The following is a 21,972-nucleotide window of genomic DNA, read 5'->3' on the forward strand; positions in this document are numbered from 1 at the left end:
CTAGCAAGCTCAGTGTGTCTTCATGACCTACACTGTTCTTCCCACCATCTCCCTCTCTCTCTGAAAATATCACCTCCTCAACCAGGTGGTCCCTGGATGCAATCCTTCTCATGGTCAGATGGTTTTGCTCTTAGGTGGAGATGTCCCCCCTAGGGTCATGCATTTGAACACTTTGGTCCCTGGCTGGCGGTGCTGTTTGGGTGGTTGTGGAATCTTTGACATGGATCCTTGCTGGAGGAAATGGGTCACCAGGGGGAGGCCTTCAGGTTTTATAGCACGGTCCTATTTTTCTGTCTGCGCTCTGCTTCCTGGCTGTAGCCACAGTGTGACCAACCATCTGGCACTCCCGCCACCAGGCCTCACCACTGTGGTGGTCTGTGGCCCTCTTCAACTGGAAGCCAAAAGATGCCCTTCCTCCCATAAATAGCTTCTGATCAGGCTTTCTGTCACAACAAGAAAAGTAAACAATATAGGGACTCACGGTTTAGCCCAGGCTGGCCTAGAAATCACAGGGATCACCCTGCTTTGGTCTCTTGGGTGTTGGGATTATAGGCATGAACTACCATGACCAGCTCCCCCAGAGTTACATTGTTTAATAATAATTTTCTCAAACACATTGCTTTATATTTAAAATCAACCTGAATTAAAAATGAATGAAAATGCAAACCCAGCTCCTCAACTGCCTAGCCACAATGTACGTGTCTAATGTGGCTATTGGTTGTTACTACACCCAGAATACACACCCAGTGTGCGCACACGTACACACACACACACACACACCACACACCACACACCATATATACACACCACATACACGTACTATACACACCACACATATACACCACACACACACACACACCATACACATGCACACACCACACACACACACACACACCCTACACCATACCACACATGCACACACACACACACACACACACACACACACACACACACACCTGGAGGTTTTACTGGATAGTACTTCTTAGAAACACATGGACTTTTCCCTTTGAACTTGACGTAGAGCAGAGAGTTGCTGTCAAGTGTTGCAGACAGGTACAAGACAGGGAGGGCTGCAGAGAAGTGACCAAAAAGAGTTAGCCGGACAGGATCTGTGGATTTGAACTCAGCAGGTCACATTGCTAAGATCGTCAGGGTTGATAATATCCCGCCTCTCGAATGTACCTAGTGACTTTAGGTTTTTAAACATTATTACTCATTTTATTTTATTTTCCTGAGAAAGGGCTCATGTAGCCCAGGCTTCCACTATAAAGCAAGGGGTGATCTTGAGCTCTAACCCTTCGGCTTCCATCTCTGGGATTGTGTGTGCTGGGACAGACAGTATGTGCCATCGTGTATGTTTTCTTTTTGAGGCATAACCAACACACAGTAAACACAAGGATTGCAGGCCTTGTAAGATGGTTTAGCTGGTAAAGGCCTCTCCTGCTAGCCTGACCCTCCCTGAATTCAATCCCGGACCCATGAGAGAAGGAGGGGACCGACTCCCTCAGAATATCCCTGAACTCCACACTCTCACTGTGGCTCACACGCCCCACCCCACACTAAATAAATTGAAATATAATAAAACACTTTATATCTTTAATATAAAGATTTAGAGACTGAATCTGATTGTGTCGGTGGTAAAATACAAATAAATCCCCCCAAATACCCAGAAAGTTCCCTCATGTCCCCAACTCAGTCCCCTACAATTGCTTTATGACTTCAAGTCCATATATTAATTTCTCCTATTCTTGGATTTTATGCAGTTGGCCACACAGTATGCATGTTTCAATCTGCATTCTTTTTTCCTTTTTCAAGACAGGGTTTCTCTGTGTAGCCCTGGCTGTCCTGGATCTCACTCTGTTTATCAGGCTGGCCTTGAACTCACAGAGATCCGCCTGCCTCTGCCTCCCAAGTGCTGAGATTAAAGGCGTGCACCAACGCTACTCGGCTCTCATATCACTGTGGTTTTGAGATTCCTGCGAGATGCTGCAGGTTTCAGTACCTGGTCCTGTGTGGTCCTAGTACTTATTCTACCGGTCTCAGCTCTGGCCACAAAAAATTGTTTTTTTTAGGTTTTTGTTTCATTGGTTTGTTTTTGCTTTTTGTTTTTATAATTCCACTAGGCTCCTTGTGCTTAAAGCATTTTTTTCCATTTAGGTTCCCAGTGGAGAAATTGTTACTACAAAAAGCTAACAAATGGGAAGGCAGCTGGTAGGGTCTGTACTAGAGTTCTCTAGAGGAACAGAAATGATTTTACACACACACACACACACACACACACACACACACACACACACACACACATTACATACACATACTTACATTCACATATATACATATACATTATCTACACATACACACATACACACACACACACATATATATGTAAACTAGATTGGCAGTGGCCAGGCCACAGTGCCCATCTTCACCTATGTAAGACTGAGAACCCAGTAGCTGCTCAGTCCATGAGGCTGGCTACCTCGGCAGTCCCGATCTGAAGTCCCGGTGCTGAAGACCTGAAGGTCTCCTGAAGAGCGGCTGGTCTTGAGTCTGCTTGGGAGGAAGCTGGTTCTGATAACAGGGGAGGACGGCGGGAGCAGAGGGAACAGGTGAAGGCAGGGAGCACTGTCCATTCCAGGAGAGGGTCTTCCATCTCAGTTAACCCTTCCTGGAGACTCCCTCTCAGTCCTGCCCAAAGGTCAATTCCAGATACAATCCATCCGACCATCAAGACTAACCCTCACAGGGTCTAGTGAGGGTTAATAACGCTTCCCTTGTGTAGGAGGCCAGAAGCAGAGGTCAGAGAGGAAAGAGCAGAGATCGAGGCTTAGCCGCACTGCCTCCATCAGGGCCGACAACAGGCTCTTAGAGAGTCGGTCCAATGGCCTTGGCCGTCCGGGTGTCTCCATGCAACTCCACCTCTTCCAACTTGATATCTAACACGGAACTCCACCCTCTCTCACCCTGCCACTCACCCACTATCCTGCCCATCGGACACAGAGTGAGGCCGTCTGATTGCGTCTTCTCCATGATTCTCATCTTCCTTCACACATTTCCATACATGGTCAAGGAAGGCCAGCCTTTTGACATTCAACACTATTTGCCGTCTACCAAGTTCAGAGTTTTGTGCCGGGCCACATTCATAGCCGTCCCGGGGCACAGGTATCCCGTGAGTTGCAGGACGTGACCCTGGCCGGCAGGAGTTTCTAACACTGTGTTACTGAGTTTCTCTGCCCTCCCGGGCACCGCTCCCGGGCACCGCTCCCATTTCCCCCAGACAGCGGCATCTCGGAGCATTTGTATTCCTGCCATCGTTCACAGGAAAACCTTGTGTTAAAATGAAATTTTTTTCAATAGTGTGTGCCAGTTGTCACCTCCGATACGGGGCTTTTTCTTTATAGGAGATGACAGTAACTGTCGCAACTCCAGGGCACAATGAACTGTCGATACTGACATCAGACAGAGGCCGGATCTGCAAAGCCAATCCACCCTTCCTCTGCTGCCCCCCGCTTTCCTGTTCGCAGGAGCTGAGGTGGGAAGAGAGGGCTCTGGAGGCTCGCTTGCTTATGCCTGCAAAAAGGCGTCCTTTGCCTTCCTAATGAGGACAGATTTCAAACCCTTCCGACACTGTATGTGTCAGAGTGCCACCAGGGCAATGCTCACGCCTGCTGAATAATGCATGACGATCGATTTATGGCCCCAGGTGAAATTAAAACAGTCATGCTCATCTTCAGAACTTTTCCTCACCACCCTCCCCTCTCCCCCTCAGAGGTGGGGAAATTGCATCAAGCGCAAGCCTCCCTTTCCCCTGGTGATGAAACCATATTGACAAATTACCCTGTGTTCCTGGCTTGGGAATTTGTAAGTTAGCAATCAGACCATTCGGAAGTCAGGATGTCGAACACCGATGCTTGGATCAGTGGGTAAATAAATAGGGAACGCTGGGGGTTACTCAGGCATTGAGACAGACTGGGCCACCCCAGCCCTGATGTTTCCTGGACAGACTGACAGGTGAGGCCCTGCCAGGTATAAGGAAGAGAGTGGGTGCCAGCTTCCTGGGGTCCACGGAACTGAGATGGATGTGAGGGTCACAGGAACCCTCACAGGAAGGCACAGGCTTGCCAGCAAAGGTGCTCTGATAGTCCAAGGGTGCAGTAGGGCATTCTGAGAGGCTGGGCTGACACTCTTGGTGCATCCTGGCTTCTGCTAAATGAGGCATCAGACACACTACTGCTTTCTCATAGGACGATGTGACTCTCTGGGACCATGGGCGTTGCCATGGATGCAGAGATGAGCCACCTGGCTGGGTTCACACTTTCCTTCCCTGGTGATTACCTGGCTACACCCTCCTCCCCTGATGATCATGAGCATTTAAAGGAAGAAGCTCCTCTGGGGTTCCTGAAAACATAACATCACATAACCTGAGACGGTTAATCTTAATTGTCAACTTGATGGGATCTGGAATCACCTAGGAGACACACCTCTGGATATGAGGTGTGAGAGAGTTTCTAGAGTGAATTAACAAAGATAACCAATTACATTGACATACAATTACCATTTTAAAGTATGCTCTAATAATAAAAAAACTAAAATAAAATATAAAAGAGATGTGGAGACTTATAAAAATTATAAATCATTGCCTCTAGGAAAGAGGTTATTTTTTTCTATTAATGAGCCTTGTAAAACAGTTGGCTATTTAGGATGTGTGTGTGTGTGTGTGTGTGTGTGTGTGTGTGTGTGTGTGTGTGTGTATAACTTGAATAGAAATGAGAAATAAGCCCATCCTGCTTGCCCACGCCCATAACCTCAGCATCTGAAAGATTGAAGCGGAAGAATTATAAATTCCAGGCCACCCTGGGCTACATCGTGAGGTCCTCCCCACTCTCACATTTAAAGAGAATATACTTCAGGACAGTAATTCTGGCTGTCTCAGTCAGAGTTCAACCTTAGAAAGTGAGCTAAAGGCAAATATCTACTGTGAGGCATCAGCTGAGGTGACTGTCATGAGTCTGTAATCAGAAGCTCACAGGGCCGAGCAGCTGGGTGGTCAGAGCAGTACTCATAAATAACAATTGGATAAATGCTACTAGCTGAGACTCAAAAGGGAAAATGTATGTGATAGAATTCCTGGCCAATCCCCCAGCTACATGTCCACACATGTGCTGTCCAGGAGCCAGGCAAGAGGCTTAGTCCTATGTAATCCATGCACTGTGTGGTCACGTAATTGGAGCGCAGCATGATCACGTAATCTATGTGCATGCGCGGTGTAGCCACATAAGCCCATATGCACATGTACGGGGTGTGGGGGGGTGGAAATCCATAAAAAGTGGATCACAGACCCCTCCCCCCATCTCTGCACAACCATTTCCATAGGCCTAAGCGCTCCCCTCTGTTCCTTCACTTAATAAACTCTCATAGTGGGTTTTGTCGTGCCTCGTGGCTTTTTCTCATGGTAAACAGCCGCCGCATAATAACAGTATGTACATACAGCTTATTTAGCTATCCTTAAACCCACTCATAGTCACACGGATCAGTCAATGCCTTGAATGTGGGGAGCACTCTGAGGCAAACCCTTCTTTGCCAGTCTATCCTGCTTTTCCACGGCCACTGAAGAGTCCACCGAGGGCTCCCTGGGAACCTTCCTGATTCCCTGAAAGACGAGATCCTATTGGTTGGTGATCTTCCTAATCTGGGCCAGCCTTGAACACACCTGAATTTGTTCAGCCACCAAACACTCAGTTCTTCCTGGGGAGACAGAAAGTCCAGCTTCTCAAAGGCCTTATTATCCACTCTCTGCTTCCCTCTCTTTGTGTGAACTCCAAGACATGGGAAATAAACCACCACAAATAACCACCAGAAAAGTTCCAGAACTCTACTGCAGTGTGCTAATAGTTACTGCACACATCAGCCTGGGGACAGGCTGTCTTAGGGACCTGCCTGGAGATGTAGCTCCGTTAGCAGAGAGCCTGCCTGGCAAACGTAAAGTCCTGAGTTCAGTGCCCAGCCGTGCATCAATCATGCATACTGGCACACGCCTGTAATCTCAGCACTTGGGAAGTAGAGGAAAGAGGTTATCCTTGTCTACATAAGGAGTTCAAAGCTAGCCTGGGCTACCTGAGCGTCACAAAAACACACCTAGACTGGAGCTAATAGTATTTGAGAATTACATATGGCAGGCAGAACTCAGGGCACAGCAGCCTTCACTGAGGAAGACTGGGAAGGTCAGCAGCTCTTAGCAGCTGTTTCCTCTAACAACCCTGCATGCGCGCGCGCGTGTGCGCGTGCGTACGTACACACACACACACACACACACACACACACACACACACGCCACAGACAAGGGTGGGGGAGAAGGTCAGGGGCCACTCTGGTTTGTTTTTTGTCTTTTTCTTGGTCTTAGATTTTTTTTTTTTACTCCAGAGACTGAGATAATCAGAGAGAGAGAGAGAGAGAGAGAGAGAGAGAGAGAGAGAGAGAGAGAGAGAGAAGGAAGCAGAGTCTTTGTAACCCAGTGTCCCAAAAACTACATTCCAGAACAATATCCAATGTCCCCCAACAATGTGGTTCCACGTGTGGCTTTGTGAGCAAACACTCATATTTTGGCCACAGGCCGAATATTCCAAAGAAAACGGCGTTTTCCACGTGATGTGAGGGCCGAGCCCAGACCTTTACAGTAAGGGCTCTCATTTCTACACGAGTGCGCTTCCCACTGCTTTGCAGTGCTAGGTCTTACTGTGTGTGCTGTATAAACAGGGCATTTTAGTGCGAGCTTAAGACATAAAACAAGCATTCAGGAGGAGTCTCTTCACTGACTAAACAACAGTCCCAAATGCAGAAATGTTCTGAGGCCGGAGGTCTCATCCTCTTTGTAGGGAAGCGAATGGGGAAAAAAAAATCTATACTGCAGTATCAAACAGCTTTTGAAATCATGTTTTTTTTCTTTTCTCCAAATAATAATGCACTTTCAAACCGTCACAGAGAAACAAGCATTAAGTTAGTTAGTTAGAAAAACAAGTTCCAAGAGATGAGAGTTGCCCAGGGAAAAGGTGTGGGACTAGAGAAGTACTCCATGTTAATACCACAACCTGCGGACGTTGATCAACACCACTGCTCTTTTTTTTTGGGGGGGGGGGGTTGGTTTTTCGAGACAGGGTTTCTCTGTGTAGCTTTGCACCTTTCCTGGATCTCACTCTGTAGACCAGGCTGGCCTCGAACTCACAGAGATCCGCCTGCCTCTGCCTCCCAAGTACTGGGATTAAAGGCGTGCGCCGCCGCCGCCGCCGCCGCCGCCGCCGCCGCCGCCGCCGCCACCACCACCCGGCAACCACTGCTCTTAGTGTGTGTGTGTGTGTTTGTGTGTGTGTGTGTGTGTGTGTGTGTGCTGTGTTGTTTTTGTTTTCTCAGATTTGTTTCATTTTTATTTATGTGAATTTATGAATGTCTCTGTAGAGAGTGTGTGTGTGTGTGTGTGTGTGTGTGTGTGTGTGTGTGTGTGTATATATGTGTGTGTGTGTGTGTGTAGGTGCCCTCAGAGGTCACAAGAGGGAGTCAGGGCCCCTGACTGGAGTTGTGGGCAGTTGTGAGCTGCCTGACATGCGTGCTGGAAACGGAGCTCCCGTCTCTGCAAGAGCAGCAGTGTTCTGCCTCTGAGCCTCCTCCGGCCTGGTTTGTTTTCTGAGACAGTCTCTTTCTGGCAGTGCTGGCTGCCCTGGAGCCCTGTATGTAAACCAGGCTCTGGTAGAAATCCTCCTGCCTCTGCCTCCCAAGTGCTGGGATTACAGGCATGTGCTACCACACCTTGCCTGTGTGTGAGTGTGCGTGTGCGCATGTGCGAGTGAGTGAGTGTGTGTGTGTGTGTGTGTGTGTGTGTGTGTGTGTGTAGGGGGAGCTGCTGGGATGGAACCCAGGGCCTCATACACACTACACAAGTGCTCAATCCACATCATCAGTATCCTTAAACACACAGACTCCCCTTGAACAGGAGCAGGCAGGGTGGGGTGGCTGGCAGCTGGAGAGAAATGAAAATATATTCTTCCTTTTTTTTTTTTTTTTTTTTTTTTTTTGTCAGAGCACTCCCAACAAGAAGGGTCTTCATGATGCTAATCAAGTTCAAAATCTACTCTGAAGGGGGCAGCAATGTTTCCAATCATTAAAAATGGGGGAAGGCCCTAGACCTGGAATTGACTCGGAATCTTCTGTAGGACTGGGGTCTCTGGACTGTTTCTCACAGAGCCATCTTTAGAAGCTCTTTCTAGAGGCCTGCTTTGCAGTCCTCAGTCCTTGGGGAGACCTTTGATCAGCTGTCGGAAACACGTCCACTCACTGTCTCTGAGGCTGCATATCATTCCTATCACAGGCTAGCGTTGACGGTTTTCTCCCTTCAGCCAAGAGCGTGTCTTTGTTGTAAGATGATGGCAGGTCTGACGCCTCCACCCACTTCAGAAATGCCTCCAAGGTCTAATGAGACATCAAGCTAAAAAAACCACTTTTGAGGAAGAAAGCACAAAGATACCTATTTCAACAGAATAAAGCAACCAGGGTGGGTTGTTCACAGATTTATCAAACTGATTAAAAGCAGATTCCCCAAGCCAGGAAGAAGACCAGTTGGAGACTCCTGAGTCATTTCCCAGGAAACCAGAGCTGACAGTTAACTCCCAGTTCTTCTAAGAGAACAGGAGGACTACCTGTCCACGCTTCAGAAGCTAATGGAGATGAACACTCAGGAGCCCAAGCTACATGGGATGTGCCATGAAGTGAGTGTGTTTCTGCCACAGCTCCTCTGGAGGTGGCTGATATATTTAGTTCACTGTTTTGCTTTCCTGTCTAATCAAACACATTGTCTTCTTACATTATCTATTTATAGTATAGGTAAACCAACAGTACTGTCAGCAAAGTGTCTGGGTCACACCAGGGAGAGCAAAAGCTGCCTTCATAACGACTCATTTGTCCTCTGTAGATCTCAGTGGGACTCCTAGCAGGGCCTCCCAATGGGAGGTCATTTGTGGCTGAGCACAGCCTCTGTGTTTCAAGTACACATTTCGATCAACATTGACATATCCTGTGACTGTGTATTCTTCTAGGTGAGTGTGTGTGTGTGTGTGTGTGTGTGTGTGTGTGTGTGTGTGTGTGTGCAAGTATGAGGAAATTAGAGGTCAACTTCAAATGTCATTCCTCAGGACCCAGCTACCTTTTAAAAGATAGTGTGTGTGTGTGTGTGTGTGTGTGTGTGTGTGTGTGTGTGTGTGTGTGTGTGTGAAAGAGAGAGCACCTCTGTGCATGTGTGTACAGGTGTACATGCCTGTACTTGCATGGAAAGGCCAGAAGAGCACCTGGCGTCTTTCTGGGTGACTCTCCACCTATGTTTGAGGCGGGGTCTCTCCCTAACCTGGGTTCGTATCTCAGCTAGGCTGGAAGCCAGCAAGCCCCAGGGAAGGACTTCTTGTCTCCAGCCCCCTCAGAGCTGGGGCACAAGCATTTGCTTTGCAAAGACGCCTGTTTGTTACGTGGGTGCGGGACCCTAACTCCAGTGCTCACAACTGCCAAACCAGCACTGTTTATCACAACCATCTCCCAGTCCCAGCATGCTATTGAGGCAGAATCTCTCACTGACCTGGGGCTCTCCGGGTAGGCCAGGCTGGCTGTCCAGCAAGCCCCAGTCACACTTGTCTCGACCTCCTCGGCCCTGAGGTGACAGATGTATGCCGCCACACAGGGGTTTCCAAATGCAGGTTCCAGGGGTTGAACTCAGGTCCTCGTATGAGGTGAGCACATTACCAACCAAGTCAGCTTTTTGTTTTTTAAGTATTTATCAGTTCAATTCCCAAGTTAAGTGTGGAGCTCTGTTGGACAGCATGCCATGTTAGAAGAGGAACTTCTGATGCTGGTGGAGGACCCGGGAATCACAGGCCAGGAAAGCGCCTAGGGCATTATCCAACTGAGCTGAAAAGCATCCCTGAAGGCATTTCTGGCATGTTCCACACGTCTGACCCCCGACACTGAACCTACGACAAGGCCTACCGTCTTCCTCAGAAGCCTCTCCTCAGCCAGCAGCAGCCACTCAGTTTCTGTGAGCTAAGCGGTCTGAAGGGCTTCCGTGTTGAACGAAGCCCAACGCCTTGTACTTATTTTCATCAACAAGGTAACATTAGTATTGGTCTTCCAGAAAACAAGAAACTGGGGCAGACAAAGATCAAACAATCTACCCTAGGTTCTCCCCGTGAGAAAGGCAGGATTAGGTCCATGCAAAAACAGCTCTCACCTCAAAGGGAATAAAAGACAGCTTGTTCAGGAATGACGTTGGCCCAGGAACACTGATTCAGGTTACCCCAAATTCTGTGCTCCAACTGCTAATAGTTCCATGCCATTCTTAAAGATGATTAATATGTTTTTGTGTTTGTGTGCACATGTATGTTTATGTGTGTGTGTGTTTGTGTGTATGTGTTTTGTGTGTTGTATATGTTCTGTGTGTATGTTTACACCGAGGACACGTGAAACCTTTAGAAATACACTCCCCCGTGAGACCCTCACTTCAGAAGGCCAGTGAGACACTTAGTGGCCAGCAAGGCCAGGAAGACACCCCTTTAGCCCCGCGTTCCTGCTGTTTCCTTCTGTCAAGTGCCTGTGTCTCTACCCCAGCGGTTTTCAACCTGTGGGTCACGACCCCCTTTGGAGTCTCATGACCCTTTCACAGGGGTCATCTAAGACCATCCGAAAAGACGAATATTTACATTACAATTCCTAACAGTAGCAAAATTACATGTATGAAGCAGCAAGGAAACTAAACTTCATGGTCGGGCTCACCACAGCATGAGGAACCGGATAAATGGGTCACAGCATTAGGGGCAGGCTGAGGGGAGGTAAAGGCAGGGAGGGATGCTTCCACTGGACAAGTGGCCAAGCCAGGGAAGCAGATATGGAGGTCAATACAAGTGCAGATGGCAGGCGGGGAGTGACAGGAAAAAGGATGAGTTTCCAGTTTTAAAAACTACATGTTATCTACTTAGTGGGGGTGGGGGGTGGGCACATGTGCCAAGGGCCATATGTGAGGAGCAGGAAAAGGGGGGGGGGGAGGAGAAAGAACAGAGCAAGGAAGGAGAGAGGAGGGAGGGGCAAGGAGGGGAAGCGGGAGGGGTCGAGGACGGGAAGGGGAAGAGGGAGGAGACATTCGAAAGGGCTAAGTCCTGAAAGCCAGGGAACAGCAGCAGAGACACACAGACCGGTGGAGCCAGCAGCGGGAAGCGGCCTGCAGAAAAGAGCAGGACTCAGACCCAGACTCTGCCCTCAGCCACGACAACCTTAGCCTTCAGCTTTCAGAGCCCGCGAGGCTACGAAAAGGAAAAGTACATCACCTGCCCTGCGTCATCAGAGCGGGTGCAGAGGGGCCAAAACAGGCCGGGACTCTTTCAAAGCAACCCAAGATCGAAAGAAAAAGGACAGCACGAAAGAAGTGAAAGAATAAAGCAATCCATCTTGGCATTAAACAACACAGCTATATCAATTGAAAAACAAAAACAAAAACAAAAAAAACTAAGATTCAGTGGGTAAGGTAATCAGAGGCCCAGATTTCTTAAGGATGCTCACGTTTGTTCAGAAGTTGCCTTCATTCTTTTGATTTTTGTTTATTCATTCATTTGTTTGTTTTAGAGACAATATTTCCTGTAGCCCCAGCCACCCTCAAACTCAACCGTCTAGCTGAGGATGACCTTGAACTTCTGATCCTCCTGTCTCCACCTCGCAAATGCTGGGCCTACAGGAGTGAGCCACCATCCCTAGTTCAAGGCCGTGCTGGGATTGGAACCCAGGCAAGGCAAGCAGTCTACCAACCGAGTCACAGCCCCATCACTAGGTGTTGTTTTTGTGTCGTAAATAAGGAAATAGCAAGCTGCTGGCATCGGGCAAGTGTTTGCTTATGTTCTACTCACACAGCCTCCTCCTGCCCCTTCTAGAATCAGAACAGTACAGAGTTGGAGAGAAGCCTCCAGAATCTGCGTCGTTGACCAAAGGTGTGGCAGAAGGGGTAGGGAGAAGGCTTAGACCCTTTTCTCAGGCAGCCTGGCCACACAACCCCCACAGGCCCGCTTCAGGGCTCGCGGGAGGACTTCCTCTTCCAGACAAACCCCAAAGGGCTAGGGACACCCTGGAGGTTCAGAGCCAGCTGACCTCACAGCTGGGTAACTCCTGGCTACACAGATTTCTAGTGGAATACTGGCCCGTTGTGGGCTGGGGAGTGGATATGAGGAGGACCTGAGTTCAGATCACAGAATCTACAATGTCTAAAGCCAGTTATAACCTAAAAGCAGAGCAGCACCTCCGGGAGGGAAGTGGAGACAAGATCCTGAGGGCTGGCTTGCCACTGGCCTAGAGGAAAGACAGCGAGCTCCAGGTCAGTGAGGGACCCAGTCTCAAGGGAATAGTGTCGCTGAAAGTTTTTCTGTGTCCCGCCTGGCCTGCGGTCAGGACAAATCTTTCTCACCTGCCAGTCCCGCAGCCACTTAGACCCAGTTAAACACACACAGGCTTATATTATTTTTAAACTATGGCCATTAGCTCAGACTACTACTGACTAGCTCTTACACTTACACTTAGCCCATTTCTGTTAATCTATATGTTGCCACATGTTCCGTGGCTTTACCTGTGTGCCATTACATGCTGCTCTCTGGATGGCAGACTGGCGTATCCTGACTCAGCCTTCCAGCCTTCCCACAGTTCTTCTTTTCTGTTTATCCTGCCCATACTTCCTGCCTGGCTACTGGCCAATCAGCTTTATTTATCAACCAATCAGAGCAACACGTTCACAGCATACAGAACATGCCACAGCAGAATAGAGCAACAGAAAATACACAATGTCCTCCTCTGGTCTCACAGGCATGTACACCCTCACATATGCACACACACACACACACACACACACACACACACACACACACACACACACATTCTTATGCTGAGTCTTACTCAGAGAACAGCACAGCTGAACAGACGGTTTTAAGACAAAATCTCGTGTATCTTAGTATCCCAGTCTGGGCTTAAACTCACTGTGTAGCCGAGGATGACCTTCAGCCCCTGACCCTCCGACCTCGACATCTGCTGGGGTATGAGACAGGTGTGCACCTCCAGACACAGTTTGTATGGTACTGGGGCTCAAACCCAGGCTTTCATACTTGCTAGGGCAGCATTACCCATGGAGCCACACACAGCCCCCAGCCTTGCTCCTGTCCGGGCAGAACGCTCGGAGCTGGGAAAATGCAGCCTGGATTTGAGGGGAGGGGTTAAGGTGTGATTGGGAGGGACATCCATCACCTTGAAGGCCAGAAGGGCACGGTCCCTGGTTTGGTCCAGGCCCTACAAGAAATAGCAAGTCCCTGAGTGCAGCTCAGACTTCCCAGGTCATGTGTGAAATTATCCACTCACTCAAACCAAGTTTTCCATTTCTTTTCCATTAGTTCCTGCATGTGTGCTGTGTGTGTGTGTGTGTTGTGTGTGCAGGTGTGTGTGTTATACATAGGTGTCTGTGTGCAGGTGTGTGTGTTATACAGAGGTGTCTGTGTGCAGGTGTGTGTTATATACATGTGTCTGTGTGCATGTGTCTGTGTTATACATATGTGTCTGTGTGCAGGTGTGTGTTATACACATGTGTCCGTGTGCAGGTGTGTGTTATACACATGTGTCCGTGTGCAGGTGTGTGTTATACACATGTGTCCGTGTGCAGGTGTGTGTTATACACATGTGTCCGTGTGCAGGTGTGTGTTATACACATGTGTCTGTGTGCAGGTGTGTGTTATACGCATGTGTCTGTGTGCAGGTGTGTGTTGTGTTATACACATGTGTCTGTGTGCAGGTGTGTGTTATACACATGTGTCTGTGCAGGTGTGTGTTATACACATGTGTCTGTGTGCAGGTGTGTGTTATACACATGTGTCTGTGTGCAGGTGTGTGTTATACACATGTGTCTGTGTGCAGGTGTGTGTTATACACATGTGTCTGTGTGCAGGTGTGTGTTATACACATGTGTCTGTGTGCAGGTGTGTGTTATACGCATGTGTCTGTGTGCAGGTGTGTGTTATACGCATGTGTCTGTGTGCAGGTGTGTGTTATACACATGTGTCTGTGCAGGTGTGTGTTATACACATGTGTCTGTGTGCAGGTGTGTGTTATACACATGTGTCTGTGTGCAGGTGTGTGTTATACACATGTGTCTGTGTGCAGGTGTGTGTTATACACGTGTGTCTGTGTGCAGGTGTGTGTTATATACATGTGTCTGTGTGCAGGTGTGTGTTATACATATGTGTTTGTGTCAGGTATCACCCTCTTTCACTCCCCACCTTATCTTGACTAGTCAGGGTCTCTCACTGAACCCAGAACTCACCCAGCATGGGGACCTGAGTTCAATCCCCAGAACCCACATGAAAAGCTGGGCCTGGTGGCACACGCGTGTAACCACAGTGCTGGGGAAACAGAGACAGGTGGACCCCTGGGGCTCAGTGGTCAACCATTTTAACCAAATCGGTGAGCTCTAGGACAGTAAGAGAGCCTGTCTCAAAGGAGAGGGACAGCATTGCTGAAGGTGACACCTGAGGCTGTCCTCTGACCTCCACACACATGCACGTCCTCACGCATGCCCACGCCCCCACGGGTATTAAAAATACATCATTTTCTGTGCCCTGGTGGTGTTCACTGTCCCTGTGTGCTGCTCAGGCAAACAGTAGCCTTTGCTGCAGCAGCTCAGACACTCCTGGTTAACTTTTCATGATACTAAAAAGCTTAAGGATAAAACCAACCATGTGCAGCATATCCACAAAGTGGTATAATTTATACTTTTCCAGTCTCATCCAGGAACTGATAAAAGGCTGCAGTTGCCTTAGGTTCTCCAAGGACAGGGCCCATCTTGGGTATGACCACGTGGCCTTTCACCCTTTAGACCTGATGTGGGGCGGCGGCTCATTAGACACTGATAGAATGAGGCAGGATTGACATCGCTGAGCTTCTTCCCCTCTCCTGAGAGCATCTGTACCACGGGGTTAGGGGTGACCGCCCACAGCTGGAAATGCTTCTGCTATCGAGAGAGAGCCAAGGAGCATTTCTATAGAGGCCTGTGAGCAAAGTCATCCATCCCATGACATTACGCCTGCTGGAAATGAATCTTTAATATCTGAATAAATGAATTTGTCAACTGGCACAGTGCTGAAAAGTCCTACCTAGTAACATTTCCTCAAGCTCAGATGTATTCATAACCTCTGAAAAATGCAGGGTGTCACCTACCTGAAGTGTAACATACATAATCACCCTGGGTGCCTTCTACGTTAAGCAGATTCATATTCTAGCAGAATGGGTCATGTGGCATAAGATTTGATGGGGAAGAGGATGAATAGGTCTAAGATCTGCAGCAGCTGGGCAGACCGTGGTGAGATAACTCCGTCCTTATGAGAGGGAGAGCCCAATCATGGAAGCAGTTGTAGTATTTTCTCGAGCTAACTCCACTCCTGAGAATGACTGAGTACCTTAAATAAGTTTTCACCTTTCCTTCCTGTTGTTTCCTGAGAGATCAGAGGACCAGTCTCAGGCCGACTTTGGTAATAACAGTCAAAGTGCCGACGGACTGTGAAAGAGACGGTTTCAAGAGAGGGAAGAAACAATACAAGCAGCCACTTGGATGCCTCTACTCGATGTGATAGAATATCCCTTTAAGTTTTCATTAACTCTGTGTGTGTGTGTGTGTGTGTGTGTGTGTGTGTGTGTGTTTCTGTGTCTGTGTCTGTGTGTCTGTCTGTCTCATGTCTGTCTGTCTGTCTGTCTGTCTCTCTCTCTCTCTCTGTCTCCCACCCTTCCCCAACACACACACACACAGAGGAGGAGTATTATCCTCAAGGTGACACAGGATCTATAAGAAACAGACTGTGGACAGTTACATAGGTATTTCCTCCAAATTGAAACATTCCCTCCTGGAGCAAGGCTCTTTAAGACCTGCGAAGTAAAAGAAACCTACAAGGTTCAGGAAGTCAACAAAACTCACAAGTCTCAGGAAGCTCCTGAAATTTACAAGATTCATAAGGTCCCACCCCTAAAGTTATACAAGCATTACACAATAGGTCATCCAAAAGATAAATGCACAGTCTCCCTAATCATTCTGACACATACAAAATGGTGTGTGGTGGTCAAGCCAAAATCCAAACACATCCTACAAGCCAGTGTTTCTTCTTTACATTGTCATGAACCCAAATGTGAAAAATTACAGTGGCAGCATCTTCCTCACTTAGGCCTTCTAGGAAGGCTGCCCAACAGGAAGCTACAAAAATATCCAGAGAGGATAGGAAGAGTTAAAGTAATGACCAGAGAAGGACAAAATGGTGAGAAACATCTCTGTCAGAAATTGTGTCTTCTAGTTTGTATATCTAGACATCAGTTGTGCTGGGAAACCTAATGGAAATAGATTTACATATTGCACTGAGGTACAAAAGAAAAAAGAAATGTTTCTTATTACAGCATCATTAGATGGATTCAGACAACAGATTGGATCACAGCTGCATAAATACAATTCTTTTTTATGAAAAGAAAAACATTTTTGCTTTAAAACTAGTCAAAAGGCCTAAGGAACAGGACACAGACATGAGTACCAGCTCAGCTAAATGGAGTCTCATCTGACCCAGAACTTCACTATGCTGTCATTTGTGTTCCTGCAAAGAGTTCTTCTGGCCCCTAAAGTGGCTTCCCCTTCCCCACCCACTGCAGCAGACCTGTGTGAGAATCAAGGTGTGACCTTCAGGGAAGAACGTTAGGAAAGAAGAACCTTACCACTTCAGGGAGCAGCCTCGTTGAAAGGTCATGGATGGCTTTGACCACTATGCATATAGATGACAGAAGAAAGATCACCCCCAAGATGACACAGGCTCTGTAAGAAAAAGAACATGGGTAGTTGTGTAGTTACTTCCTCTAAATTAAAATATTTCCCCCTAGAAGGAGGCTCATTAATCCTCAGAAAGTAAAGGACACTTAGAAGTTTTAGGAAGTCAACAAAACTCACAGGTCTCAGGAAACTCCTGAAGCTTACAAGACTCACAAGGCCCCTTCTCGAATGTTACATGAACAGTAACAATTGCTTAGAAGATGTGACTTTTTTCAGTGGAACTGCCTGAAAGTTGTATAGGGAGCTCCTGGGGTGCAGCTTTTGCTGACTTATCACCCATGTGGGGTGAGCATTTCAATGATGCAGCTGACTTTGGTCAAACTGTACTCTGATAAGTAACCCCAGTGAAACTCATTGTTCACTAATCTACATGGATGGAATCATTTCTTTGGCATGTTGTCAATCCCTTATCTGGAATGGATCCCAGGGGCTGGCTGGGAAGTTAATATTATAAACAAACCAGTGAGCACTAGGTTTAGTGAAAGACCCTATCTCAAAAAGTGACAGAAGAATATGCCTCAGATTGCCCTTCGGCATACATGTACACACACACACACACACACACACACACACACACGCACACGCACACGCACACGCACACGCACGCACACACACACACACACACACACACACACACGAGGGAGAGAGAGACACAGAGACAGATAGACAGAGACAAAGAGAATATGTCCCTTAGGTAATAATATATGTCTTCCATTTCCCAGTGTCTACAGCAGCATGTAGCAGATATCCTGTGTGCATCTGTTGAGTGGATATGACCAACTAACTAGTTAGCTAACCAAACCAATAACTAACCATTACTAGTTTACCCACCTGGGAGTTTCTTACCATGGAGTCTGAGGCAGCATTGTTTGCTTTCCAATGGGTCTGAGGAGAGGAGGGGGACTCTAACCTTCATTCCTGTACCCCCAAACTAGCCACATCGTAAAGCAGCTATAAAGTATAATGGAAACTCAAAAGAAGTTTGCCAAAATTGCACCTTGCAAACTATAGCCTACCTTGTGTGGACACTATCAGTATACACAAGAACATGCTCTGATTTTTACTAAAATCTCCTTTTCTTCTTCTTTTCAGTGTGCTGCAGACTCGAAAATCCTAGCCCCTGCTTCCCAAAACTGTGTTAGGTCCTGTGTGTCAGAGCCCTGCTGCTTCTGCAGCCCAAAGCAGCTATGAATAGCTCAGGCTGCAATGCTATTTTTTAACATTGTATTAATAATATATTGTGTTTACACAGCAGCTTTCTCCTCAGGCACTCAGAGTTCTGCACATCAGCTCCCAGATCCCCTGGAGGGCTCCTCACATCCAGGTGTTTGTTTTTGTGCAGTTTATGAATGGGGAGGGTGATGTGTGTTTCATTAACACAAGGAGACAAAGTCGGAGAGAACAGGGGTAGGAGACTTGGCTCAAGGTCATGCAGGGCATTGAGTTCTACCCAGAAAGAGGGCCTGAGGGGTGGGGGAGAGGTTCCATGGGTAAAATGTCAGCTGCACAAGCATGAGGAGCTGAGTTTGGATCTCCAGCACCCATAAAAGGAAAGACAGGTTGATCCCTGGGTCACATTGGCCAACCACATAGCTGAATCAGTGGGCTCTGTAGTCAGTGAGAGATCATGTCTCAAAAACCAAGTGTACAGGGGCTGGAGAGCTTGCTCCACAGTTGGGAAGACTGCTCTTCCAGAGTACCTGAGTTTGGCTCTAAGAACCTGTTCAGAGCCAACAGTAGCAGCTCCAGCACCAAAGACTCCAATACCCTCTCCTGACCTCTGAGGGCACCTGCATACATGTGGTATATACACACAGAGACACACACATATACACATAGATTTAAAAAAAAAATTAAACATTAAAACAAACATAAATAAAACCAAGGAGAAAGAAGTTGAGGAAGACATCCAATGTCAACATCTGGCCTCCACATGTGTAATTACATACACATGTACATATACAAACCACACACACACACCCCACAAGAAATAGAACCTGATTCAACTAATGACCTCCCAGTGGCCGGCCCATTCAGCAACAACTCTGGGCATCATGGCACGTGACCACCATGTCACATGACCACCACCACTCTAGTCTGTCCAGGACATCACGCTCCACCATCACTCTCCAGAACACCTCAAAGATGCAAACACAGAAAACGTGGTTACTTCTCCATCAGCACTAAGTGAACTACTTCTAGGTCTGATAGGCAGAGGGGAATTGGCTCACTCCATACACCCGCCTTCTCCTGCACAGGCAGGCCTAGCCGGGTAAAAGGAGTCCTGAGGAGCCAGGGCTCCAGGAAGAATACACACTGCTTTTCTCTCCTGCCTAAATGCTGAGTCAGAAAACACAAATGGCCCACCACCCCCTCAATAAAGAAAACGGCCCACAACCCTTCCAGACAATCCTTAACTGATGGTTCAAAACTGAGTTGAGGTTCCCATGGGACGTGTGTGTGTGTGTGTGTGTGTGTGTTGGGGGTGAGGGGGGAGCCACCCCACACATGGTGGGAATCCATGTCACCATCACCTAAGAACTTGCTAGAAGGAAATTCTGAGTGAATCTACCACAGACCTGTTCCTGGGCTTTGCTGAGAACATTCCCAGCAGCTTGCTGGGAACACAGCAAAGAGCAGCCCAGCTCTCCCTCCCTCGTGGCAGCTTTCTGTGGCTATATGTACTAATCCACTACTAAATGCCAGGCCATGGCCGAGAAGTATTTACTTACTGCGGCTCCACCTTATGCCAAGAAACCCGCTGAGCACGAGAGTGTGACACGTGAGTCCCAGGCTCTTCGTCAAGAAGTGGGAAACGGAAGCATTTAAACCACACAGAACATTTCAGTGACGCTGAGCCAGTCAAAAGGAGCTCAATTAGGAGCCCACGGGGCCCGAGGAGGTGGCTCCGTGGGGGAAGCGTTTCCCACCACACAGGCATGGGGACCTGAGTGTGGGTCCCGAGCACCCACATAAAAGTCAGGTGGGGAAGAGTGAGTCTGAGACTCAAGCACCATGGGGGGGGGGGGGGGGGTGAGGTCAGATGAAGTCCTGGACTCAGTGGCCAGCTAGCCCAGCCAATCAATGAGAGACCCTGTTTCAAAGAACACGGTAAAAGTAAGGGGACATTGAATGCTGACCTCTGGCCTCCACACAAACATACGCATGAACACATGTGTACCCATGCTCATGTATATACACACACAAACAGGTGCCTACAATGCTCACACATACACACACAATTTCGATTATAAAGAAGAGCCACGCTGTATCCTGGAAAAGGCAGTGTGGGGACTCATCAGAATTTCTTCATTCATCTTGTTAACACCACACGCCCACTTCGTGTCAGGGACCGTTCTCGGGAACAAGAGGTACAGATATTTGGGGGAAGAACCTTCCAGGCGGACGGAAGACAGGACATTAAGATGGAAGTCTTCCTGACATAATGGGGATACAGCAAGTCTATGGGAAGAGAGGGGGAGGAGGGAGGGGGATTAAAAGCCTAAAGGGAGAGGCGGGGCGGGGTGGGGGTGGACTCTGAGTTCTCTGAGCCATGTAGGGTACGGAATCTACAGGATGGGAAGGTACAGGGGGCTGGGGCTTGGAAGTGACAGGCTGTGGCCTGTTTTAGCAGGACTGTGTTCTCTCCGGCAAAGCAAAAACAAGGAGAGACGCTAGGAGACTGATACAAACCCCGGGCCAGGCGAGGGTGGGACCGAACAGGTTGGCATCAGAATGCTAAAGCCTGAGGAGTGAGTCTGGAGACATTCGGACTTGGGAGCTGCTCTGAAGGCATGGGGGACAGGTTCTGTTAAGTGTGGTCCAAGACTAACGGGAGTCAAGAATGATGCCAGACTTCAGATCCCGGAAAGGGACCGATAGAGCAGTTCTTTCCTGAGATGGAGACCTCAGAAGAGTGGGTGTTGGTGGGGGGACCCGAAGGTCGGACACACTAAGTTAGAGACTTCTCTCAGACATCCAAATAGAGATATTTGGTTGTATTTTTATTTTGAGACAGGGTCGTGTGTAGCCTAAGCTGGCCCTGAATTCCTGATGTAACTGAGAGTGACCTTGAACTTCCGATCCTCCTGCCTCCACCTCCCAAGTGTTGGGATGAGAAGTGTGTACCACCATCCCTGGTTTATGTGATTCTAGGGGTAGAATCCAGGACTTCATGCATACTGTGAAAGTACCCCACCAACCGAGCCCCATTCTGAGAAGGGCAGGTAGAGGCAGGAGCTTAGACTTAGATTGTCTAGGTAGTATCCCTGGTGATATCCTTAGGGAGTCACCAGCACACAGACAGAGTTTGAGCCTTGGACACAGATGTGACTGTTTTTCTATTTTTCAGGAAATGATAGATGTCCAGAGGTAAGGGTCCATGCTGGGTCCTAGCTGAGAAGCTGGGTAGAGAAGTGGATGAGAATCACCAAGGAGCAGCCGTCTGTGCTGAGATGAGCTGTACAACCTCCCTTCTGAAGCCATGGGGAGCCTTGCTGCTTTGAACATGATGGAGTGAGACAATTAGATCTGCATCTTCAAGAACTCAGTAGGCAGTGATTGCCATGAGCCTAGCTGGGCCTAACCTGCCTCATCCATCACTCCACGGCAATGGGCCACATACCCTCCCGTGGTGCGGTGTTCCAGAGACAAAGAGTGCTGGGTAGTATGTCCACCCTGAACCAAGGCACCTGGTCCGTGCCGGGCTGATCAATCTCCTTCTATAGATTTTTTTTTTTTTTTTTAGACTGGTTCTCCTGTAAGGCTGGCCTCAAAGTTAAAATGTAGCTAAGGATGACCTTGAATTTCTGGTCTTCCTGATTCCAGGATGACACATGTACACCCCCATTCCTGGTTTATGGACACTGGGGATGGAACTCAGGGCTCTGTGCACACTAAACAAGCACTCGATCAGGTGAGCTGCACCCCAGGCCCTCTCTCTATTGACTTTAAGCCAAAATGAAAGCCAGCAAAGACTGCTGGAGATGATTCATCCCAGAATGGGGATGGCTGGAGGGCTGAGCTGGGTGGGGACTGTCCACCAGATTGATTAACCAGTGTCCCCGGGGGAA

At 48.2% G+C, this 21,972-nt stretch overlaps 1 protein-coding gene across 1 annotated transcript in view; it reads right to left on the minus strand.

Annotated features, from left to right (window-relative positions):
* Positions 1 to 21,972, minus strand: part of Tmem163 (transmembrane protein 163) — a 185,311-nt gene that overhangs the window by 15,344 nt on the left and 147,995 nt on the right. Inside the window, exon 5 of the mRNA XM_042258037.2 lies at positions 16,789 to 16,885. Coding sequence (XP_042113971.1) covers positions 16,789 to 16,885 — 97 coding nt within the window. The remainder of the gene's footprint in view (positions 1 to 16,788; positions 16,886 to 21,972) is intronic.

The sequence above is a fragment of the Peromyscus maniculatus genome, chromosome 11 (assembly GCF_049852395.1).
Source record: "Peromyscus maniculatus bairdii isolate BWxNUB_F1_BW_parent chromosome 11, HU_Pman_BW_mat_3.1, whole genome shotgun sequence".
In the NCBI taxonomy this organism is placed as follows: domain Eukaryota; kingdom Metazoa; phylum Chordata; class Mammalia; order Rodentia; family Cricetidae; genus Peromyscus; species Peromyscus maniculatus.